This window comes from Schistocerca americana, chromosome X (genome assembly GCF_021461395.2).
Source record: "Schistocerca americana isolate TAMUIC-IGC-003095 chromosome X, iqSchAmer2.1, whole genome shotgun sequence".
In the NCBI taxonomy this organism is placed as follows: domain Eukaryota; kingdom Metazoa; phylum Arthropoda; class Insecta; order Orthoptera; family Acrididae; genus Schistocerca; species Schistocerca americana.
In genome coordinates, this window is record NC_060130.1 from 425,098,715 (window position 1) to 425,125,857 (window position 27,143).

The 27,143-nt window shown below is 37.2% G+C and overlaps 1 protein-coding gene across 2 annotated transcripts in view; it reads right to left on the reverse strand.

The window, feature by feature from the left end:
* The window catches only part of LOC124554741 (isocitrate dehydrogenase [NAD] subunit gamma, mitochondrial), a 117,391-nt gene extending 91,179 nt beyond the window's left edge, over nucleotides 1–26,212 (reverse strand). For both annotated transcript variants that reach the window (XM_047128388.1, XM_047128389.1), the window contains exons 1-4: nucleotides 25,978–26,212; nucleotides 21,288–21,344; nucleotides 14,219–14,322; nucleotides 3,509–3,624 (exon numbers count right to left, since the gene is read on the reverse strand). In XM_047128388.1, coding sequence (XP_046984344.1) covers nucleotides 3,509–3,624; nucleotides 14,219–14,322; nucleotides 21,288–21,344; nucleotides 25,978–26,061 — 361 coding nt within the window. In that variant the 5' untranslated portion in view covers nucleotides 26,062–26,212. The remainder of the gene's footprint in view (nucleotides 1–3,508; nucleotides 3,625–14,218; nucleotides 14,323–21,287; nucleotides 21,345–25,977) is intronic.
* Nucleotides 26,213–27,143: the final 931 nt, after the last annotated feature.

Below are 27,143 nucleotides of genomic sequence, written 5' to 3' on the forward strand. Positions count from 1 at the left end.
ATGAGACCACATACAGAACACCAGTGCGATCCATTCTTGAGTACAGTTCAAAAGTTTGGGGATTCTCACCAGACCATTTTAAAGAAAGACATAAGAAGCAATTCAGAAGTGTGGCATTACATTTACATTTGACACTGGCAGATTTAATCAGCATGCAAGTATTATCGAGAGATGCTTTATGAACTCAAATGGAAATCCCTGGAGGAAAGAAATGTTCGTTTTGTAGAATGCTGTTCAGAAAATTTACAGAACCAGCATCTGCAGTTGACTGCAGTATGATTCTATGACTGCCAACATACTAAGATGGGATATGAAGTAATTCCTTCTGGTGATAAAAATACTAATAACAACCACATAAAAGTGGAATTAGTGCAGATCTTAGGGACAGGGGAGGGAATGACACATGGTGACTTGCAGAATATGTATCATTATGAAAGCACTCCAATTTAGCACGTAATCAGAACAAAAATTTAACTCCGACAGATTTTTGACCAAAAAACCCCAAAAATTAGGGAGCACTGAGCCACAGAAACCCCAAAAATTCTACACAACAGCATTATTTTTTATTTTAATTATTAATAACCTTCAAGTTCCATACTTTTAAGAGAAACGAGTAAAAAGTTTGCCAATTTTTTTTTTTTTTTTTTTCCCTTTCATTTTCACAATCTTGATTTTTAAACTAAATTTTACAGTGGTATTTCTTGGGGTCTTTACAGCAGCATAAAAAACATAACCAGTACTTAAGAAATTTAAAATTAGTCTGACTGTCTCTACTACACATTTTGCATAAGAATGACTGGACAAGATAAGGGTGAATATCATAGACAAAGAAGATTGGAAAAATCATTTTCCCCAAGTGGAAGCTAATGACGAGTAACAATGTAGAGAACCCTATGCCATACATTATATAGTGCCTTATAAAGTATGCATGTGTTAGGAGCCATAAAAAAGGGTATTTACTGTTTCTGAAAATGATGAATTTATTGGTACAATTTTAACTGGGTGCTTTTTGTTATAACTTTTGAGGCTTTGGTGCAGAATTTCTCAGCCAGGATCCACTATTCAATTTTGGGATCTTCTGGACTACTTTTAAAACAATTTTCAGAATTGAGAATTTCACACTCAAACATTTGCACAATGTTTATGTGGGCACAGCTGTTGATTAGTGTACAGTGTGGTAATGTGCATGGCACTGTGACAAAGCTAGACAAAAAGAATTAAATTTTAAGAAAATGTTACCCGCAGCAGCACAGACACTTAACTTACTGACTCAAGACATCATCATATGTCAATAACATTAACCTGAATCTCTGGGTCTCACTGTATGAACTATATTTGTTGTCTACAATTGAAGTCAGTGATGTGTCAATTACTGAAAACCTATGTTATTCAAAGGTCAGTTAAGAATGGTTGCGGAAAGTTTAGACTAGTCAAAGAGGCGAGGAAAGTAGAAGCTCTAGATCTGTTGCACTTTTGTTATGTTACAAAACAAATTTTTATATGGCAATGAAAAGGGTGATGAGCCATGGAGTGTTTTCTTGAACCTGAGACCACGAGAAAGCCAATGGAAGGGGTGCCCAGATTTTCCAAGAAAGAGGAAACCCATAGGTCTACAAATAATAAAAGAAAGATCATATCTTAGTTCATTTGGGATGCACAGGGATTGATTCTTGTGGAATTACTGGATCATGGTGGCATAACAAATTTGGGACCACATGTTGTAACTTTAAAGCAGTTTATGCAGGAAGGAACATTTCAATGAAGGATATCGCACAATTTTCCTTTGTATGTTCTTCCACCATCCACTACACAGCCAGGTACTTATATCATTCAATTTTGGCCTCCTCCAGACTACTTAGAGAACAAAATCTTCAGAATGGAGAAATAAGTAAAACATGTTAGTGATTTTCTTTGCAGTATACTTCAGTTTAGAATGAAGTTATCAACACAATGAGTAACTTTAGCTTTTTTTGTAATATAAGGAAGAGACAAAAACACTTCAGTCCAGAACCAAATTTCTTTGACAGGATTTTTAGACTTACAGTTAGATTACAGGAGACCATGTACAGTAAAGCATTGGGTGTGCAGTGAATCTTAAGATTACTATTTTTAAAATACAAAAAAATATGAGGTACGGGAGATATTGAGGTAGCAAGTAACTTTTGAATGTGAATTAATTTCTTAGGTTGAGGTCTCACTGTATTTGTGTCTCCTCTTTTCCACTATTCACTTCAATTTATTACTAATGTTTGAAGTCTGCATGTGCAACCCTTAGTGTAGAGGATAAATCACCAATAGCTTTCAAAAATTTTCTGAAACAATGGGAAGTCAGACATCAGATTTGTGTGTTTCAAACATGTCCAGTAGGTCACTGCCTTACCACCTCTAACATAATCCAATACTAAGATAGCAGAAGACAAGACCCAATTTCAGACAAACTGTCAAACCCTTTTTATTGCTCACAGAAAATAATCAAAAATTATAAAAGCATTCAGACAATTTACCAAAGCTATGCATGTGGGCGTTTCAGTGTCCAAATTATTATGGGAATCAGAAATCTGAACTTAAGTAAGACTCTTAAATAAATATAAAAACACACTCAAGTTCTGGAGGTAAATACTTCAATAGGTTACAATTTAAGCAGTCCATTGCATGGCAAAAATGACAGTGGAAACTTCTGACCTGATAGTTATAGAAACTAAATGGTTATTATCCTAGATTTAAATGTTAACCAGCATGATTAATCTGTGAAATACTTCAACATCAGTTTTTATTGGTTTGAAATCTCTCTAATACTTGAAATTAATAACTGATTACTAAAATGGCTAAGTGCCCAGAATAAATTTTTATCATATTTCAGAACGCAATACATTAAACTCAAGAACGCTTTTACCTACTACTACTACTAATAATAATAATAAAGAATAAAGAATAATAATGAGAAAGAAAGAAGAAATTAACACAACTAATCGAAATATCCATACCCAATACAACAAATATACAAAAGAAAACAGGAGAAAAAATTGAAAAATACATCCAACTGGCTGAGGAAGTCAAGGACATGTGGCATCAGGATAAAGTTGACATTATACCAATTATACTATCAACTACAGGAGTCATACCACTCAATATCCACCAGTACATCAATGCAATACAGCTATATCCAAACTTAAATATACAGCTACAGAAATCTGTAATAATTGACACTTGTTCAATTACCCGAAAGTTCCTAAATGCAATGTAACATATACCGTACAGTTAAAAGGAAGTCACGCTTCATCAAGGTCCGTGTCACCTTCCATTTTTAACCAGACATAACGTCTGAGACAAGAAAGAAATAATAATAATAATAATAATAATAATAATAATAATAATAATTAAGGAGACTGACACTACATTAAAACATACTTTAATGTAACTGGAATTCAAGTGGGAGCTTTTCAAGTGAATAGTTTCAAGTGGGACATTTTGTGGCTACTTAAGTTTTACTACTTCACAATATATGTACCTTTTATAGCAACACCATTTCTCCTAATTGAAGTTATTGCGTATTCTAGATCTTCATTACTTTCACTCTTTGGGTTCATTTGCACATCCTCAAAATCGACTGGCACACCACCAACTCTAAAAATGTAAACAACAATTAAAAACAATAAACAACTGTTCACAAAAACTGACTGTACAGTAATTCTGTTTTACAGTTAATGTGTCCAATCATCATATGAAAAATATTAAATATACTGTATTTTATTTGGGCTTCAAATATGAGAGTGGTTGTAAAAAAGAAGGGTCACAAAAAGAGAAAAGTCTGAACACTGCAGTAGCCGAATAAACAAAATTCACGGAAAACAGAAATTTTCTTGACATTTATCACTAAAAATTTAAATGTTAATAACAAGCCAAATCAGCTCAAGAAATGTATCTGCACTACATATTAAACCTACTTTCCCACTGGTGAGGGCTTCCCAACATCATAACTTCAGTGCTGCTGCATAAGTGAAAATCATGTTGCCAATGAACTTTTATCACTGAAATGTTTAGAACCATACTGGTGTCCACTATCGACACTTCCAAAAATTTAATTTGAAATATTCCCAAATTTTGTGGGAAAAAGTGACATTTTTTATGTTACAATGCTTATGTTATGTTTTAAAAGCACTCAAAGTTAATTTTATGCTTATTGTAGTTCACTACTTATGAAAAAACAGCTGGAATGATCATAGGCAATGAATTCTAGGAAAATTAAAGGTTGTGCCAAAATGCATTTATTATTACTCATTCATTATTTATTCATACAGCCAATAAACATAATAACAATACTTCCTGAATAATCCTTTGTGAGGTACTAAAGAAAATTGTTTTTACTTCACCGAAGTGCAATAGTATGACCTACAAATTTCACTGGACTTCTGAAGTTAAAAACTTACTTTTACTGCAGTTAATACAAAGTCATGTGTCATGGGTAGTTAAAACTAGCACAGGTAAATTTATGAGGAGAATTTAAATCCAGAGGAGAATTTAAACCCATTCTTGCACATTATAATCATTCTCCTACAAAGGCTTGGAAAAGAGCAGAGCAAGAGTGGATGAGGTACTGGCAGTAGCAGAATCTGCTCACAAATAAAACAGAATGGCCTGCATAGCTTATTGCAAGTGCTGTATAATTATTGAATGTAACAATATGTGCAACACTAAGAACAACTGATCTCTTCCTGAAGTTAGCTAATGGTTTACTCTTTTGAAGTATAAATGTGAGGTTAACAGAAATGGGGAAGGAGGGGTATTGCGGGTGAGGCAGGACTGCATGCACTTAATATATTCTCATGAAACTATAATTTGATTTCTTTAATTTTCAACTTTATTAATCCTCACAACTCATCAGAGATAATGGAAGCAGCTAAACCATACAGGAAGCCATCACAGCTTGTGTGATGCAACTGCCAATATTTCGGCAGATCACTTGGGTAAAAAATCCTCACTTCTGTTCAATAACACCTGTCTGCAGCAGTTGGAACTTTAGAAAATAACTGGGGTGTAATTTTCATGTGAGCAGTTAAAACATACACTGGATCTAGTACTAATAAATGTCTTTGAACATTAACAGCAGCAACTCCTACTGAACCAGCTCTCAACTCTGGGAGGAGCAGCGGCGGCAGCAGCAGCAGCTACCCATCATTGGTCCAAAAATAAGCAGTGCTGTTTATCTCAGTCCTCCCCATAATTTTCACTGTATGTCAAAGCTACGACAGCAACATTTTGACGTCTTTTGGGTAACAGATGCACAAAGCCAGAAAGCTTTATTTCCCTCATCAGATCCCAATTATTTTGTTTATTGTGTAAATTATATCCCTAGGTGGGCCATGAGCCAAAAGCACTCCCACCCACATTACTGTTGTCAGTGGTCGATATTTGCAGCATTCCCAAGAGCATTTTTACTTATCACCTTTCTTATAGTTTCTCTTATTTGTGGAGTAGTGCTTGAATAAGCCATGGATAAGGTAGTCTGACAAAGCATATACATCTCAGGAGCCCAAATTAGATACACTCAGGATCATGTAAGCCTTTGAGTTAGCAAAATCGACAGACAGACCTATGTAGGGTCTCAATCAGTATCTTTGTTGGACATATCTGAACAAACAGCCCCTTCATAGTGTTATCTTTCACAGCAGTCACCACTGCCACAGTACACAACAACAAAACTGACCGGACGTACCCTGTTGTACAGAATAGTTTATGGGCTGTTATGCAGTCTTCTGACTTTCTTCAGGTCAAGTAACAATCAGTATGAAGTACAGCATCCTACTACTCTCTAAGTTGCAACTAAGCCTCTGGAAGTCCTAATTGTGAACTGCTATATTCACTGTTCTTGTGTACAGTACATGTCTGCCCAAAAGACAGAACAAAGCTCAGGGCATCCAATAATGCAATAAATCACCACTCACCAGTGGAAAGTACAGATAACTCAGCTGAGGACATAAACTGAAAACTGGAGACAAAATATGTAGAGGGGAGAAATTTCTCAGCTTGGCACAGTGATAGCACTGATAATGACAAAATTTCATTTTTTGTTATGTTGGTTCCTGTTGCATAATAACAGAAGTGCCACTGAACAGTTTTGTTTCCACAACTTTTTACAACAGTTGTGTTGTATAAGGTTCATTCAAATTGACAACCTGTAATACTGTGATATCCTAAAAGTCTTTGCCATGCAGTTTACTGCAAACAAAAATGTATGCAGATCTGGAGAAGGTTTATAAGGAAATTTGTACTTCATTATTAACGTCTGAGATATGGACAATGATATTCAACGTGGTTGCACTTTCCTTGAATATGATCTACATTAAGTATATCACAAAACTGCAACCACAGACAAAAACACCAAGGACGTACATAATGTGATATTGTGTGAACAGAAATTATGGTCCAATCTACGTGAAAGGTTTCGTACTGGAAGGAAGCTGCATTTGATGAATGCAAAAACGATGTTCTCCACAATACTTTGACCACTTGGATTCATACATAAAATGTGGTTTTTAGTGCAAGCTTAAGACTTTTCCACTTGCTTCCATACATTCACCTCGTCAGCTTAATTAACACATTCGAAGCTGACAGTTCGCTTCCAGTGTATGAACTGATGTTTAACAATAAGAATAAGTGTTTTCAATGTGTTAATTTATGATGAAAGAAGGGATGCTAATAAACAGCCTGCAATCATGTTTTAAGTCAGCTGACACAGGAAAATATCCACAAGTCCTAATACAAGCAACAGATGGGTTCGTCAAAGAGTAATACTACCCTGATTTTTTGTGGTCGTTTTGCTGATTTTATGAAACTTTCTTATAGGCAGATAGTAGCTTTTCTATGAACGTTTAACTATGTTAACATATCAGAGGGTGAGGAAGGCAATCTCTTGTAGATAGACCCACACAGCCAATCCTCCCATCCCTCACCAAAATCAGCACTACTACTGTTACTGTCAGAGGATGTAATCATTACACAGCATTCCTACAATTGTTAGGAGGCTCACAACTGAATGACATATGATGTTCAGGATATAACTTATGTAGCTAAATGGTGTCCACAGGGGTGGTGAATTCAATGAGCTTTGAATTTTAACATTTGATATCAACATCATTAGCATACATATTAAAATTTAGGTGAATGTGATAATTGTAAATCAATATATTGTATTGTAAAATTAATGTGATCTGGGAAGTCCTGGGTTCAATTTTAATTTTTTCCTGCCCTTGTCTTCCCTTAATTTGTAACTGCTAATATCTGGTCTAGTGTAGTCCAGCAGCCGTGACTAAGCATGCTCTGTGGTCACAGTGTCGTTTCTCCCACTGCTGTGGTCCCAGTAGTATTATAAGGAGCAACAACTCCATCCAATCCAGATAACAATACCTGTATGAAACCCAAAAATAAAAAAATAAAAAAAAATAAAAAAAATGCCCATCACAGTTGAGAGTATTAAAATCCTAATGGTTAACTGCTAAAGCATTCACAACAAAGTGCCAGAGTCTGAAGTGTACCTGAGAAGCAGTGAAGCATACTAGGTACAGAATGCTGGTTGAAAACAAATTGATAGCAGTGAGATTTTTGGGTAAAATTTATGTGTATATTGAAAGGGTAGGCAAATGAGAAATAGAGGTGGAATTTGTCACACAAGACAAGAAACTCAAATACACCAAGACAGAAACTGAAGCCGCTTGACAGATTGATCGAACAAAACTTAAGTCTCAGAGATGGGCATAAAATTATAATTGGTCCCTTCTATTGCCCACCAGTCTCATCTTCCAATGTATCAAAAACTTTAGAGAAAACCTCAGATCACTTGTATGTAAGTTCCCCAACCATACTGTAATCATTGGTAGAGACTATCTTCCACGAATCATTTGGGAAAATTACAGTTTTGGTAATGGTGTGCATAATAAAACATACTGTGAAACATTACTAAATGCCTTCTCTGAAAACTATCTAGAACAGATAGTTCAGAACCTCGCTCATGATGGAAATATATTGGACCTAATGGAAACAGACAGACTTTACCCCCATGAGAACATCAGTGACCATGACATGGGTGCAGCAACAATGATTACCAAAGTACAAATGACAACTAAAACAAGCAGAAAGATATATATGGTCAGTAAACTAGACTAAAAAAATCAGTAGTGTCACATCTCAAAGAGGGACTTGAAACTTTCAGCACAGGGCAGGAACATGTACAGGAACTATGGTTCAAGTTTAGGAGACTAGTTGATCAAGCACTGGTTAGATATGTACCCAGTAGAGCAGTTCATAATGAGTGAGACCCTCCATCGTATACAGTCATTGTAAAGAAACTTCTAAAGAAATAGAGGCTACTGCATAATAGGTGTAAAACACAGCATAGGACTATAGACAGGGAGATGCTGAATCAAACATGTTTGGCTGTCAGGAGAGCACTGAGTAAAGCCTTCAATGACTACCGTAACAGAATACTGTCAAAATGATTTTGCACAAAACCCAGGAATATTCAGGTCATATGTAAAGGCTGTTAGTGGCACCACAGTTAGCATACAGTCCCTAGTGAATGAGACAAGAACTGAAACTGAGGGTAGTAAAGCAAAAGCAGAAATGTTTAATTCTGTTTTAAAATGTTCCTTTATGAAAGAAAACTCAGGAGAACTGCCCCAATTTAATCCTCATATCAATGAAAAGATGAAAGAAATAAGTATTAGTGTCAGTGATGTTGAAAAACAGCTGAAACCATTAGAATTTAACTAACCTCAAAGGCCTGATGGGATCCCTATCACATTCTATACTGAATTTGTGGTTGAGTTAGGCCCTCTTCTACCTAAAATCTATCCTTGATCCCTTGAACAAAAAAACATGCCAGTTCTTGGAAAAACCATGGGTCACAACCGTCTGCAAGAAGGGTAGTAGAAGTGATCCACAAAACTACTGTCCAATATCAATTTGTTATAGAATCTTAGAACATATTCTGAGCTTAAACATAATGAGGTATCTCTAACAGACTGAACTCCATGCCAATCAGCATGGATTCTGAAAACATCAGTCACGTGAAACTCAACTTGCACTTTTCTCACATGACATACTGAAGGCTTTGGATTAAGGCAGGCAGGTAGATGAAGTGTTTCATAATTTCTGAAAAGCATTTGACTCAGTACAATTGTATTTACACTTATTGTAAAAGTATGATCATACGGGGTATCAATTGATATTTGCAACTGTATCGAGAACTTTTTGGTAGGGAAGACACAGCATGTTATTTTGGATGGAGAGTCATCGTCAGATGTAGAAGTAACTTTGGGTGTGCCACAAGGAAGTGTGTTGGGGCCCTTGTTGTTTATGCTGTATATTAATGACCTTGTAGACAATATTAATAGCAACCTAAGACTTTTTGCAGATGATGCAGTTATCTATAATGAATAATGTCTGAAAGAAACCGCATAAATATTCTGTCAGATCTAGATAAAATTTCAAAGTGGTGCAAAGATTGGTAACTTGCTTTAAATGTTAAAAAATTTAAAACTGTGCGCTTCACACAATGGAAAAAAACATAGTATCCTATGACTGTAATATCAATGAGTAACTGTTGGATTCGGCCAATTCATTCAAATACTTGGGTGTAACACTTTGTGGGGATATAAAAGATATAAAATGGTATGATCACATAGACTCAGTTGTGGGTATAGCAGGTGGTCAACTTCGGTTTATTGATAGAATACTGGGGAAGTGCAATCAGATGCTGAATCAAACATGTTTGGCTGTCAGGAGAGCATCGTGAGGTGGCGAACAGTGATGTGTTTAAGCACTGGTTTTTTATTCATTACAGTGTTCCAGGGAGAGTTGAGTGATAATGAAGGATAGCCATTCATGTAACAGGTTCTAGAATATTGTTCAAATGTGTGGGACCTGTACTGAATAGGACTAACAGGGAATATTGAATGTATACAGAGAAGAGCAGCATGAATGGTCACAGGTTAGTTTGATCCACGGGAGAGAGTCACACAGATACTGAAGAAACTGAACTGGTAGACTCTTGAAGACGAACATAAACTATTCCGAGAAAGTCTACTAACAAAGTCTAAAGGATGACTCTAGGAATACACTACACACCCCCCACCCCCATCCTACGTATCACTCACATAACATATGGAATGGAAACCTGTGATAAATAAATTAAGTTACAATCACTAAGAAAATATATTTGTAGGATAACTGTCATCAATTTGGACTGCTTCCAGAAGAATGCAGTTCATACCACACTTGTAGCATGTATCCCACACGTCAGAGCAGCAGATCTTTTAAATGACAAAATTAACTTCACAATGGACCACCATTCGAGTGACAATTCTGAAATCTTTGGAATTTATATACTGAAACTGTGACAAAGACAACTGCATTCTGCTAGAGATATCTGATAAGGCAGCATCTAGAGCAACTTTTCTCAGAAAAATGGCACTATGACAGGAAAGAAAATAATTGTCATCCTATTTAATATCTTGATCAGACCTGGCTCAAGCAATATTGTGTGGGAACGAACATCTAGCTGGTACTTAGAAGGGCAAGTGGAGACAAAGTGCTGACAGCCAAAAGAAACAACATTGGTTATGATGCAGGATCATCACAAAATGGTTTCATTAAATATGCAAAGGTAATATTTACATCCAGCAAAACTGGTAATCATTATGAAGTGGTGAACAGTGATGTGTTTAATCTGTGGTTTTTACTTCATTACAGTGTTCCAGGGAGAGTTGAGTGATAATGAAGGATAAGCACAGTTACAATTCAAAAATGGACATAACCTCTAATTCAAACTACAAGGAGGGAAGATATTACACAGTGGCCAGAAGAGAGAAATATTTCTTTTGGACTGCTATGCGAAAGCATGATATGTTGGAGAATGTATGGCATGACAAGCATCTTTATAATGTTTGAACTTGACTGCTTAGTAGCAGGAACTGCATGTAAGGATGCAAAGCTTCCATTTTATCATTGCAAATCCAAGGTAATAGGAAATATGTGTTGTGCAAATGAAATGAAATATGGCATCCAGAAATTGCACATTCCAATTAAAGATGTGCAGAATTTACTTGTAGAAGCTATTGATAATGTTACTGTGAAATACTGGATTAAGTTAATAGGCCACATGGAAGAGTCTCAAGAAAATGACTTTCTGAAGGAATGCATCTAGCAAAATTTTGCAGGAAATTTTTTAATAGCTTAAAATGACTCCTTGGGCACAGAATATATGGGCGTAACATTGAAAAGTGATATGAGGTCGAAGAAGCATGTGAAAACTATGGTATGGAAGGCAAATGGTTAACTTTGGCTTATTGCGAGAATTTTAGGAAAAGAGTGGTTCACCTGTAAAAAGAGACCAAATATAGGATGCTGGTGCAACGTATTCTTGAGTACTGCCTTAGGATTTGGGATCCATACCAGGTTGGATTGAAGAAAGATATCGAAGAAATTCAGAGGAGGCTGTTAGATTTGTAACTAGGAGGTTTGAACAAACAGCAAGTGTTACAGAGATGCTTCAGCAACTCAAATGGGAATCTCTAGAGGGAAGGCGGTGTTCTTTTTGGGAAACACTATTAAGAAAATTTAGAGAACTGGCATTTGAAGCTGACTGCTGAGCAATTCTACTGCCACCAACATACATCACGCATAAGGATCATGACGACGAGATACAAGAAATTAGGGCTCATACGGAGGGGTACACACAGTTGTTTTTCCCTCAGTCCATTTGCAAGTGGAACAGGAGTGGAAATGACAAGTAGTGGTACAGATACCCTCCCCCACACACCTTACAGTGGCTTGCGGAATATTGATGAAGATGTAGATGAATGAAAACACAGAAAGGTTAAATAATGGAATTATGGCTGCTGTTTCACTACTGTATTTTTTTAATAACAATTCTGCAGTCATAACAAACTATTAAAAATAAAATGTTGCCTACTTTTGGTTGTAAAATCTTTATTGGCGTATTTCGGTGACCACATATTTCCAAGTGAGCATCTTACCACAGTGTTCAATGCTATCTTGTACAAACATCTTCCTTAACCCTTTCCACTCCAATGGCGAGTGGTGCTCGACATTGGAAATCTTGTCTTCCACTCTGATGTCGAGCCTCATTCGACACAATTTTTCATAGCTCTCACATGGTCCATTTTTGATCCTGACTGTACTAAAGCATCAAAGCTGCATAGTACTGCCATTTAGGAAAACCAATGTTGATTCTGTGTCTAACTGTAGCTGTTGTGTTTAGTGAAATGACGATGGAAACCATCCGCCCTTAAATGTTCCAACAAATACCAAACATTAAAAACTTTTGTATTGTAATGCTTATCTAAATATATTTGAATGAAAGCACACTTTTTGTCAATAAGTGGCCTTGTTGTTTCCACAAAGAGACTCGTGCAATTTTCTGTGGCACTTGCATTGTTACTTAAAAATTTTAAACATGTTTTGATAATTAATAAGCAAACAATTAGAGGAAAAAAGTACACAAGGTCACTAGTAATTTCAGCTAACACTCATGTGATACACGTAAGCAGAGCCGACCTTTTGAAAATTAATGATTTTTTTAAACTCTTAATTACATAAAAATAACACGTATTTTGTGAGAATATTGACTGAAACTGTTTTTCTTTATGTTATAATCACTCACAATAACAACAATACAAACCATATTTCTAACAAAGGAAAGTTGTCTATTATGAACTCACTTTCCACCCGGACACGTCCTGGTGATTTTTCTGTAACACAGTCGCTAAATCTGACACTAGAACTGCTCAATATGTTTAAAATAACAAATTATAGGTGCAAATAAATCACACCGAACCGAACAAGAGGGCCATACTATAATCCAAAACCCCATGGTACAGTTGTCGAAAACTTGGCAGGGGGACCAATCAGTAACAGGTCTCAGCAGTTTACAGAATAGCAAGTTTGGATAAAGAACTGAAAATGATGTCACTACAGAGGCTAACCTACTGCACCGATCGGTCTGAACGATATAGAATAGGGCCCCAGACACTGATTTGAGCCGTTGTGGTCCTCCTGAATGTGAGTCCAGCTTGCTAACCACTGCACCACCTTGTTTGGTAAATAAACAGTCACCGCCAAACTGTCGTCCAGAGTAAAGTTGACCACCCTGTGGCAGGAAACACCAATGGACACAAAATGCTTGACTTTGATGGCTGCTTACCAATGTGTGCCACCTGTAGCACACCTACTCCTCCCCCCCCCCCCCCTTTTACCCCAGAATACCAGGTTCTCTTCATAAGATCCATCTTCCCCCTATCAACCAACCACTCCATACTGTGTCACATGCAACTTCCCCACCTGCCCCAGGGCTAACACAGTCGCTAAATCTGACACTAAAACTGCTCAATATGTTTAAAATAACAAATTATAGGTGCAAATAAACTCAATTATGTTACCTTACTGCCCCAACCTCCTAGCCATAAGCCACCCTTCCCCTAGACTTCTGCCTCCCTCCCGACTACTTTTTCCGCCTCATCTGCTCCCCTGCTCCACCCAACACAACTGTATCAGACTACTGTGGTGGGACACTGTAGACATGTATGTGTATGTGCATTTTGTAGTAGTTAGCACTGGAGGAGGACACTGAAAGCTCAGGAACATTTGAAATCTTTTTCGTGTGTCTGTCGAACGATCAACACCTCAACTATACAGTGAATGGTTACATTTATTCCTTTCATTATTTGTAATCCACCCAGAATTTTCTAGTATCATACAAGTGTCAAACATCCTTGTTGACAGTACAGTTCAACAGCAAGGCTTGACATATCAGATTCTACACTCACAGGTGCAGGCCTAATGGCTTCCGATTTCTGCTGAATTAGGTCTATGGTGAGACTGTGGATGGAAGAAGCAAAATGTGGAGGGAAGGGTACTTTCCACACCTGGCTCTCCAGCCACCAATTTCTCTGCCATGCTTTCAGACAATGTCCTTCCTCGAGTTAACCAACTACGACTACACACAGAGGTGGTGCTAGACGTCATATGGTGAGATTTTTATTACAAGGATTGTACACTTACAACATCTTTGGTGCTGTATTTTACTGCTTTGTAAGTTTGACCATAAAAAGAATTTCACCATTTTTTTGTGTTTGCAGCAACAGAAGTATTGATAAACTTACAACTACTCCATTTAGTGAACAGACATAAAAGTAAAATTTACCTGAAGACTTGTTTCACGTAATTCATCAGCTCTGGGCCTATACCACCACCAGCTAACATTGTCACAGCATGGCGTCCTCCATACTGAGCTATGGGGATGGCATCCTGAGGAGTCCATGAACAAAAATTAAACAATAGCAGTAACCAAATACAGCACTAGAATAACATTATACACCTACATCCAGAATAGTTTGTGCATTATAGTCTACATGATGATTTAGCAGGGTGTCCAGCAATTATATATATATATATATATATATATATATATATATGAGGGAAACATTCCACGTAGGAAAAATATATCTAAAAACAAAGATGATGTGACTTACCAAATGAAAGTCCTGGCAGGTCGACAGACACACAAACAAACACACAAAATTCAAGCTTTCGCAACAAACTGCTGCCTCGTCAGGAAAGAGGGGAGGAGAGGGAAAGACGAAAGGATGTGGGTTTTAAGGGAGAGGGTAAGGAGTCATTCCAATCCCGGGAGCGGAAAGACTTACCTTAGGGGGAAAAAAGGACGGGTATACACTCGCACGCGCACACACACACACACACACACACACACACACACACACACACACACACATCGATCCACACATATACAGACACAAGCAGACATATTTATATATATATATATTTTTTTTTTTAATTTTAAACAAAGATGATGCGACTTACCATACGAAAGCGCTGGCAGGTCGAAAGAAACACAAACAGAGACATACATACACACAAAATTCTAGCTTTCACAACCAACGGTTGCTTCGTCAGGAAAGACGGGTATACACTCGCGCACACGCACACACACACACACGCACGCGCGCACACACACACACACGCACACACACACACATCCATCCGGATATACACAGACACTAGCAGACACACACACACACACACACACACACACACACATATAGTGATCAATTTTATGACGGGGGCTATACTCTGAGGAAAAAAGGAAACAATACCTCGAAATGAACATGGTTCACTTTAACCAAGAAATAAACATACCAGGATCTGACAATTAAATTAAGTGTAAAATGTAATTTGAATAAGAAAATACAGAAAAATTAGATTGAGACTAGGTTTCAAAGATATCTTAGTAAAAAATTGCAGTTTTTACAATGAGAGCTAAGAATAATATTCAAATACTGTTTGAGCAAAATTATTATGGAAGGAATAGCAATAGACTAGACAGATATTTTGTAATGATAGAACTACTGCTTGAAATTGAGAAACCTCTTTCTCAGCATTTTAAATTAGGTCTCCCCCATAGCTTTTTTCTATTCACTTTCTTCTTTCTCCAGTTTTCTTTTGAAGACTTTTCACCATGTGAATTTTGGAAGCTATGTATTAACTGCTTTGTTATAGCTACAGAGACAAAAGCCCTGTTACCTTGACTGCATCAGGAAAAGCACAAAAGGCTGTGAAAGAGGCTTGTCAAATTTTTGATCAGAATAGAGCTGTCAGAAAAATCTTTTCCAAGGCTGGCATTGCCATGGATGAGAATGCAAGCAACCTTGATAAATCTCTTCACATTTTCATGTCCACTCTTGATCACAATGACCATAATCCAGAACTAATTGATGTGAACATGATCCCCATCAAATTCTTTGAGGATTTCCTTTACTGACATGGTTTCTACTACATTTTGGAACTCATCGGCAATGGCATCAGGCTCGTGACCACCAAAGTTATTTAAGGCAATGAGATGTGTCAATGCTATGGCCTAAATGTCTTTTCTCATAGGTACCGTTAATTGCCACTTCTGGGTCTAAACTTGGAATGTCCTTCATAACAGAGTATGCCAAGGGTAATTTATCCAGAACTTTGGTTACCATACTCTTCATAAACGTAAGGCACTCATTTCATTCCAGAATGCAAAGACATCTCCCCCCCCCCCCGTAGACCAACAGCTTTCTTTGGTTCTGTGCCTGATGTCTACTTTCTGAGGTTGTAACTAATTAATGTTATCATTCAGATCTATTTTTAGCTAGTCTGTTTCTATGACCTTTTTGTTTGACAAATTTTCTCCTTATTCTCTGGCCACAGAATGGAGGGAAGTATAGAGAAGTGAAGTTAAGGGGCATCTGACTGAAATTTAGTCAGAAACTACTCAACCTGAGTTTCCAGTCTCAAAAAAGGTGAAATGAGCTATCAGCATCTTGTCCCTCAAAGACACACACACTACTTGGTTGCTATGACTCTTAGGATTCCAGTAGCGACTTCAGGTTTCAGTTTTACCGACTTCCGTCCCTATTTACTTTACACATTTTTAAATAGCCGTTAATATTTGCTGAGCCCAGACCGAAACCATTTTATTTTCCACAATGGTGCAAAACTTCTGCAGTAAAACAGAGGTGCTTGTAATATTTCAGAAATCAGCTTGGTGGAAAGAAACATGTTTAATAAATTATATGAAGCTCTCAGAAACTGAACAAGATTCCAACTACTGTTAATACAACCTGTCCAAAGGTATAAAACCATGGGACCCTCTGGATTACCACCTGAACGACTTGCCTTTTCAGATTTACCTTAGATTGGGGTGCACCTGTCCAAAATCCTCCTAAATCTTTTGCAGCACATTTTCTCAAAAAAACTGAAGTAAGATACTTCCTCAAAACGTGGCCCAATGTACTTTTCTAAAGACGCAAAAGCAGATCAAACTCTTGACACTACCATGTCAGAAACAGCAACAACATTCTGTAGTTGTTTAGTGAAGAATAGCTCTAGTCCAAAACAATGCTATAATTTACTTTTAGCTCTTGAAGCTGCATTTTAGAGGCAATGTTACCGTCTAGGAACGTAACTGATAAGAGGTTAACAAGCTTCCAATGTCATAAGAAGATAGGAGTCTCACAGCAGCCAAAAAATACAAATGGATCTCTGCCTTCATCACAGCATCCCTCTACATGTAATCTAGCATTATCGGCCATCAGCCAGAAGTTTCTGCAGTATGTGCTTGATGTGACTACCTCAGAATAGGACCTGGTTGCTGGGACACACCACAACGGCATGCTGAAATCTAAGCCTGTATCACAGCAGACTAAAATTACATGGATGACAATTAGGAATACTACTTTTCTTTCCTGAAAGTGGCAATTTTTTGCAACCTGCATTTCTTTCTTTCTTATGAACAACTTCCATCCCATCCCCTCACCTACCATCTTTTGCTGACTAGGTCCAAAGGAAGGCAATAAAATCTTTCTTGTGTGCATGTAATTGAAAGTAGTTCTTATTGACTAAGACCAACAGCAGCATCAGAAATGTTAGCCAGTGAGAATATAAATGATCACTGTTCCCATTGTAGGCTTCAGCTCAATGTTAACTAAACCAACAACCACGTGCCAATGTGCAATGACTGCTTGTTAGTGTTCTAATCACACTATTTTATACTTACTGCTACAGAGCTGTAATCACACTTATTTGTATACAATGCAATCAGATCAATAGCTGTTGGTACATACAACAGTAATTTTTCGGTATACATCCAAAACAATGTACAGCATGCAAACCTATCATGCCCTAGTATTCCTGGTTCGAAATAAACGGATTTGAATGAGCCACAAACTCTCCTAAAAACATCTGTCTCAGTGATTGCATACTGTTTGTGAACAAGGCAATACTTACATTAGAACATACGTAAATGTAAACTGCACTAATTACTCCACACAGATACTTGCTGGTCACATCATGTCACAAAAGCACAAACCCATGGCACAACAACAAACTGGGGTAGCAAGGCCAGGTTGCAGCAGCAGTCATAAAAGCTATTCCATACCAACAACAACAAACTTCCACACAGCTTGTCTGGACTCCACCAGGTTGGGCTGATTGGCTGCTGTATTGGACTGAATGAGGGAAGCGATTGGGAGATGCCAAAACCCAGGTGGAGGTCGGTTGCACAGCATGGATCTGAGGGTGAATGGTGACAGCAGCATTTCATCAAGCCAAGCAGAAGTAAAGGAAATGTCTCTGCCCGGAATCAAATTAAATACCATGGCTTTTCGAGGGATTTTAGGTAAAACACAAAAATTCCCTTCCCCTATTTTCCTGGATGCTGGACGCCCTGTTTATTAGTTTTTGAACACAGATTATCCCAGTTCCCTTTATTTATTTAGTTACTTACAATTTATTTTCAACAAAAATTCTTATCACATTTGTCTGCAGAATCAAAAAACAAACTGTCTCACATGTGATACAAAGTCTTAAAAATATTTATTTCATAACACCCTGTGTTAATGTATGAGATTGCAGTTCTCATACTTCTGCTTTTAAAACAGGGGGCTGTTACTAAGCATATCTCTTAACACACAATTCTGTGGTCGTTAATCCTAAGAGTACGGCTTTTCAAGAAGTGTGTCGTCAAATCCTTGGGAGGAACTGTACATGTAAAATTATCATTAAAAGATTTTCTCAATTTCCTCAGCTTTATATAGTACATGCACAACTGGAACACTTTCAAGTAAACAAGGCATTATTACGTATTGGTGTAGATACTGGGAGAGGCAAAGGAATTTATATTATCAAACTGAAATACTAATTAACAAGTACTGAATGAAATTTTTTCATTAAAAACAACTTATTTTATTTATATCAATAATACTGTTTTTAATATTATGTTTTTTTACTCGTAATCTCTACAAATAAAGTGCTTTACTTTCTATTCAATGTTCTGCATTTCTCTACCCAACTTAAATTTGCTATGAATACCTTTTAAGACAAATGAAACATGTAAAATAAAAGGTGGAATATTGGAGTTAGAATGTAAGGTCACAAAAAACTTACAACCTTGCCACAATAATTTAATTTGTAAATGCCTGTCAGAGGCACAGGTTTTAAATGAAAATGGAATGACATTCCTTGCTGAAGGTGGCTTAATTCAGTACTGCCACAAAGTAGTTAACAGAAATTTCAAGTGGTTGGGAGATAGTAGCTTCAAGAGAAAGAAGCCCAATGACAGCTACAGGTCCACTTACTTAGCATATTAATGGTATATTGCAGCAGCATTGTCAGAAGTACAACTGAACCATTTTATTAGCTATTTATATGCATTGCCAGTGTGACTAGTGATCAGATAATGTTCAACAGCTCACTGAAGGAAGGAAAACTAGAGTTTAATGCCCTGTCAAGAGTGCAGTCATTACAGAAAGCGCACAAAATCTTATTACGAATGGATGAGGAAGGAAATCGACCATGTTCTTTTCAAAGGGACCATCCCAGCACTGGCCTAGAGCGAAATAGAACACACAACCGTAGAATGTCGAGACAGGAAAGTGACCAGAAAAATGGAATAACTGCTTAATTGCTAATAGGTCTACATCAGCTCAGGGGTTATAATCACACATTACCAGTGTTGTCTGTGTTAATGTGGCTTCATATAACTTAAATTTGGATTCTTCATTTGCGTGGCCACAGTGTCTGCAGGTGCTTTACAATTACTAAAGGTACTTAAAATACAGGGTGTCAATAAAGTCCCTTTACAACTTCAAAATTATATTGCAATGGTAGTTAGTGAAATATTTTAACAAAATTTCTTTTAATGTAATCACTGTTTAATACAGTTTTTATATATACTAAAATTTTTCGTTTCAGATACTGTGTTAATGGAAGAAACTGAACCTCTATAAAATGGCCACTCCTCAAGAGAAGGCAAAATGTGTGTCCTGGTTTATTGAGGCAAAATCGGATGTTCAGACTCAATGAAACTTCAGAATGAAGGATGGAAGAGATCCACCATCGCACCCTTCAATCCGTGAATTGCACAAAAAATTTATGGAGACAGGGACATTGTTGGATAAAGAGAAAACATCGATCACATTTTAAACGTCTTCACTCGTTCAGCTATGAAGTCCACCCACACTGCTGCCAGACAGTTGCAACTACCACGTTCGACTATGCATAAGGTCCCCCAAAAGAACTTTCGGTTGTAAGCTTACAAAGTGCAACTATTAGAGACACTTGAGCCAAATGACAAGCCAAAATGGACAGAGTTTGCACTCAATATTCTGGAACACTTTTCTGAGAATGAAGCATTCCTCAAGCAAGTTTGTTTCAGTGATGAGGCAACTTTTCTTGTTTCTGGGACAGTAATCAGACACAGTGTGAGAATCTGGGGATCTGAACACCCCCATGTGACTAGAGAGCTTCACCGTGATAGTCCAAAAGTGAGTGTGTGGGGTGGAATCATGTGCAACTGAATAATTGGTCCATTTTTCTTCAACGAGTCAACAATTACTGCAGATGCTTACCTTGACCTTCTGACCGAATAAGTAGCACCACAATTGATTGATTTACAATCAACTATAATTTTCCAGCAAGATGGTGCATCACCACATTATTGACTGCATGTTCATTGGTTCCCCAATGAAACATTTCCAGACAGATGGATTGGGAGGAATGTGCCAAATTCTTGGCCACCGCAAAGGATTTGTAACGCCACTGCCACCATTGATGATGCTATGCAACAGCGAACATGGCAAGAAATCGAGTACCGTGTTGTGCTTCATGTAACTAAAGGCCCCCATATAGAGGTCTATTAAACACTGTCAAAATTTTTTTTATAAACACTGATTAATAAAAGGAATGTTGTTAAAATATTTCAACAACTGCTGTTGTAACAAAATTCTGAAGTTGTAAAGGGACTTTATGGACACCCTGTATATCTCTGAATTTATAAAATTTTAGTAGTTGCAGAGACAGATTTTAAAGACTTAATAAGTTTGGACTGGCTATTACTGATTATACACCTGTTCTAACTGATCTCCTAATCCCCGTGCTTTTTTTGTCAGTAACCACTCTTGCAATAACAACATTATGGTCAATTACACCAGTCCCATTTTGAAAGTGTCATATCTATTTGATATTAGGACAATTGTGATCATCGCATTCCTTGACCATAGCTTAATTATACACCTGGCTCATAATTGGAAGAGAAATGCAAATTGTTATCTAGTAAAACAAAAAAATCCTCATTCTTGTTCTCTAGTTTTCAATACTATCCATCCAGTCGAGGAAAGGGAGGGAAAAAAAAGGGAAAGGTGTACCTTATACAACTTAACACTTACCACACGTTTTGCAACTGGCATTTTATGCTGAGCTTCAAAGTCAGTGAGCACTTCTGCCTGTGAACAGTGGAACATCTCTATTGTATACATCATATAGTCAACAAAGGCAGTATCAAGTATAACATACTAGATGCTTGAAATGGTACCATGTTAATAACATTCAATAATTGGATGTACTGTGTTTATGTAATATCTCAAACAAAACTTAACTATACACAAAGTAAAATAATAATAAAAACACAAGAAACTATATGATGCAAAAAAACTACACACTGTTGTATGACACGACCTCGGAATATGCATGTGTGCTGAAGAACTGCCAAACATTTCTAACATACAAATTAATTACATGTACTAAGACATAACAGAACTGGTACCACATGAAAGAACTCTTACATATTTAGTATGCTGACTAAGGACAATTCCTTAATGGACTCTAAATCTCTGTCTAAATTATGCAGTGCATCACGTGGAATAATTATTACCACCCAATGTTAGATTATGTAAATATTGAACAAATACACACACACATTTTATTATTCAGCCATTTTACACCCCAACCATCTAATCTGACAAAAAAGAAATCTTGGGTCAATGGAAGCAGCCAATTCCACCAAGCTGCTTTGACCTGTGACATAATAGTGCTGTTGTGTGTGACATCACTACAGCATGGAGTTTTTGAGTTGTTTGTGTTTGTAGATGTCATGTGTTATATTCGATGGTGCCCACTGGTGGTGGATGTAGACATGCTGAGTTTAATTATAGTATTGGGTTCATTCGTTTGTTGTCATTGTGCTATGTGGTTCTGAGTTTAGGTAGTTCGTGCGCGATAATGTGGGCAGTGGAAGTGTTTTCAGTGAGTTATTAAGGTCTTTACTTGTTTATGTATTGGGATTTTTGTTAAATCTGATTAGTTTGGTGTAGTGTATCACTGCATCTTGAAATGGGTGATGACATGATGCCTGCCACACAGTTTCTGCAGATTTTGGTCTATTGTTAAATATGTTACATGTCAAGTTTGTGGCAACAACATGAAATTGATGAGAGTTCCGGCAGTTCATACCGTGTGTGTGTGTGTGTGCGCGTGTGTGTGTGTGTGTGGGGGGGGGGGGGGGGGGGGGGGCGCACTTGCACACACTTTGTAGGCAACCTAGATGGAATTGCCAGAGGCATTTGTTAGTATGTGATTTTTGTTTTGGTTCTATTCTGTAGTAATTATGAAGTTTTGTGTGTTGTATATATATGGTAGGTCGGTCATGTTTTAATTGATGTAGTGAATATGGGATATTTGGGTTTTTGAGTTATTGGTTTTGGTCCCACTTTTCGGAGTTGTCGCTGTTGGTTGTTTGGTATCGATAATTACAGTTGAGCTATGTAGGTCAAGTGAAATGTCTGATTCCTGTGGTTTTGTCAGTGTAGCAGAGTTCTGTGATTTAAAGTTTTTAGGCTATTATTTGTTTTGGTATGAAGCCACATTTTTTTTTTTTTTTATTGTTGTACATTTAGCTTGTCCCTGCCTTAAACCCACAATTTTCTGTGGTTGTCCCATTAGTTTGATTTTATTTTTGGAGTGAGACATTGTGTCATTTTTCCTTTTGTTCGCGTTTGTTGGTCTGTGTATGTAGTGACGTCACTTCGTATATGCTGGAAGTAGCCATTTCCGCCATACTGACGACATCACAGGCCAAAGCGGATGGGTGGAACAAGACACTTCTGTAATGTATTTATCCGACATCAGCAGATGCCCACATTTTTGCTTCACGGTGTTATCTATTTTTACTGTCAATGACATTGTTCTCAGCATAATGGTTTAAAAACAACAACACTATAATTAAAGCCAGACCATTTGAAATTAGTTTCACTAGTTTTTGGTATGAGAATATTACAAATGTTCGACAATTCTATTTTGTGTCCTATTTTAAATGTTTCCTGACACCTCAATTGTCCATTCAGTGTTCCCTTCCTTATAAGACTGATCATAAGTTATCATTTAGTTAACATTAAATAATTTTTTTCACCTTGGCAGCTGAAATATATACCAATAAGTTGCATGTGCTGAAATCTATAAAGGGCAGCTTATTTATAACATATATTAATACAGCTATTGCTTTTCTAAATATACCTTCTTTCTTACTAAAGAAGATAACCAATAATATTAACACCAAACCACACAAATCAATACTTATTAAGTGATATCAACTCCAAAGAACAGTTTTGTTTTTCCTGTATGTGTTACCTGCTTAGCTATGAAGGAAAGGCTGTATGAAGTGTTCCTGCCATTTCATTTCTGATACAGTCCTATGTGTGTCACTCAAAATAACTAACAGAACACCTAATACTTTCACTTCAGTTACACCATTATTTCATACCATAAATGTTAATTTGTAATGACCTATCAAAGATCACTACTCTTTTTCCTTACTTTGAAATTGTAATTATTATTATTTTCATTTTATATCACACTGAAAAGCTGTTTTCATACTCATCTGGTAATATTTGCAACACACAGGTTGTAAAAGTACGACAACAATCGCTTTAATTCTGTGTCCCCCCCCCCCCCCCCCCCACCTACTTGAATAGTTTCAATTTTTTCCTGAATGATCATAGTGCACCTTGTCAGAGGATTAAGACTCTTCTTTGGACTGTACTTCAAATCCCACCTCCAAGTTTTCTTTTACATCATTAGATCATACATTGACATCTGCAGGAGCATAATCATACAATTCATATGGATTCCAAACAGAATTGTCTAACACAAAATAAGGTAAAATCACTATAATATTTCCCTTTCATTTTTACAATGGATAGGAACTGCAATATTTTTGTCAACCATATGGTGAGTTCTCCTCCCCTCCAGTCCAGAATTAGCCATGTAAGACCACCCATCACTGCAGCAGCTTCCTGTTCCCTGCCAAGTACTTCCCCAAACTTTCTTCTCTTACCTGCATTCCACAAATTGCAATCCGTCAACCATATTTCTGGTGTTTGGGGTTTTCTGCCTTATGTGAACATTGCTTGATACAGCATAAACAATCACATCATGATGACAGTATATAGCTTTCATTCTACCTCTTTGATCATCTGTCGAGCCTGGAGGTCTAATGATGCCAGGAGGTCTAATGATGCCAGGAGACCAAAATGCTGTGGGGTTGAATCCTGGTTGGACAGTACAATATTTCAGTCTGCCTTTAACCTAGCCTTCACCTCTTATGATGTGAAGATTCACTAGTAACTACACATGGTTCATATTCTATGCTGAACTGTAGCTCCCATTTCCCCATTAGGACTACTGGGGTACGGTAGGCACATGTTGCACTAGTAACATCCAATTTAAAGCCCTGAACCAAGTGATTAAGCCACACACATTTATTGTTATAATTTGATCTAATCACAGGCAAACACAAAATACTGAGTACTGCTACCACAAACTTTCACCATCAATACTCCAACTACTGCCGTATTCACCTTCACTTCTGCCATGCAGTGAGTATAATCATCCAAGTGAGTCTTTTAATTACATCTCTTCTCATTCCTGGTACCAAAATTACTTGGTTTGCAGCCCTGTTCTGTTGACTTCTTGTACTTGCCATTCCTAATGCACATGTGTTCCTTTCACTTTCAAACTTCTTGTTCCTCCACCATGAAATTTTGTTTCCCGCACTGAAATTTTTTTCACGGAAACAGTTTTCATTAAAGCTTGCTCATTTGAAGTCCTCAATTATTTATAAGTCCCTGTTCACATATCTGATGAAAGATAAGCAATATTCCTTGATCCATCCATCAATTGACTTCTCTGCCCACAGTCTGTGCTTTCTACACCCTCATTTCACTGAACTGTATATACTAGAAATAGGAATACTGCTAATTTCATGGGCAAGATAATGTCTGCCACAGATAAAGAATTTTGGTTCTAAAAAGAAGCTGTATTATTTAATGTAAACATGAAATGTTACTTAGCAGAAGTACTTGCACGCCGTACCAGAACATGCATGAAAAACAAATATCTCTCTTATCTAAAAAGATGCTGCTACCAAAAGGAACAAAAAACCTAGCTGAGAATCACGCAGCATACACAGCAGAGAGATATTCTCCACAGACACACAAGTTCAACAATTTTATCGAGCCCTTTTCTCTGTCTAAGCTACATACCGTTATTTATGGAGACTATACACTCTTCAGCATATTTCAAAAATACTAACTCTCTCCTATAACATAAAAAAATAATATAGGGGAGTTTAGCCTGCAGTCGTACAATACATCAGACAGACAGATCTTATATTGCCATCAATCAATGTCAACAGACCCAAAATTGTTTTTCTGTTAACAGTGATGGGTATGAATCCCAAAAACATATTGTTCTAACTAGAAGTTTACATTCTGAGTGAAGACTAAAGTGAGAGTACTCAGCATCCCAATGACGTCATCCTAAGAAGCACTAAATAGAACATAGGTATCGCTTACTTTACATCCAAAATGATACACAGGGTTGAACAACAGTTGGCCAAAACCAATTATTAACACACAGACTTCGCATCAATACTTAGTCTCTGACGATTCGGTTAAAACGTATTAACCTGTCGTCAGGTTCAAGTTTGTAAGATACGTTGGCAAAAATACAATACACTATATATGTTATGCATGCTAACGACGAAGTTAGGAATTAATCATGATACATTGCATTTTGGCATACCTTCTTCGTTATAAGATTTCGTACTTGAATGGCGCCACCATTTTTTACCACCATAGGTATCCTCCTCGTAACTGTGGCTGCCATAACTAAGCTGATGTTAATTCGAATAGAACAGCTGTCACCGGCTAAGATTTCAACTTCGTCTGTATAATAATTTAATTTTTAAGCCCTTCGACCGGCGTGTATATCAGCTGGGTAAAGGGCATGAAAGTTATCGATATCCGGTGTTATTAAAAAAACAATATCGACAGTTGCTAATCGATACTATTAATCGACATTGAAGAATTTTATTTTTCTTCGAATGTGTCCTACAATTTAATCGACTTGGAAGGATTTGGTTGTTTTTTGAATGCTTTCTACAGTTTAATTGTATTAAATTCATTGACATAATATAACGGAACCTATGAGGTGAACTGAGCGAAATGCAGCGACATGAAATGATGTCAGTGAAGTACATTTAGGAGCTCAAATGTAGTTTATATGTCGTTGCTAGTGAAAAATTGTACGATACCAGGGCATGAAACGGGATTTCCCCCTTACTATTGGCAGTCCTGTTAAACACGGAACTACATCAGGACGCTTCGAGGCCTGCATCGTATATCCAGTGTCAGTAATAACACTACAGAAAGACTTATTCCCACAGTTTTGTGAGAATCACATCACTGAGAGGACATTGGCTTGAATTAATTTTCGATGAACTGAAAATAAATGAAATGCGTCAATGGAGATGAAATACTCGTAAAATTGCAGGGTCAGCATTTCTGAAATGAATTCACATATACCGGTATCATATTACATCATTGCATTCCATTGATTTTATCTGCAGTGATTCCTTAATTTAATTTCAATGTAGTTGTTATACACCCCTATTGCAAAGTAAGCCACGATTGTTCGCCAAACGTGTCCATCCCAAATTATACACTGCCAGAAAAAATGGAACACCCTCAAGAACAAGGTCATTTTATCGAGGTGAGGTGACAGGTAATTCATCGTTGTAGGAGTATACGATAACGAATTCAGTCCAAATGAAACACACATATCACAGTAAAGATGTCCTCTCACTCGCACCAAGACACAGCGCACCCCTCTCCCTCACCACTCCACCACTGATGGCAACGCAGGCGTATATTCACACATGCAAATGATCATAAAGGCGTGTATGGCAT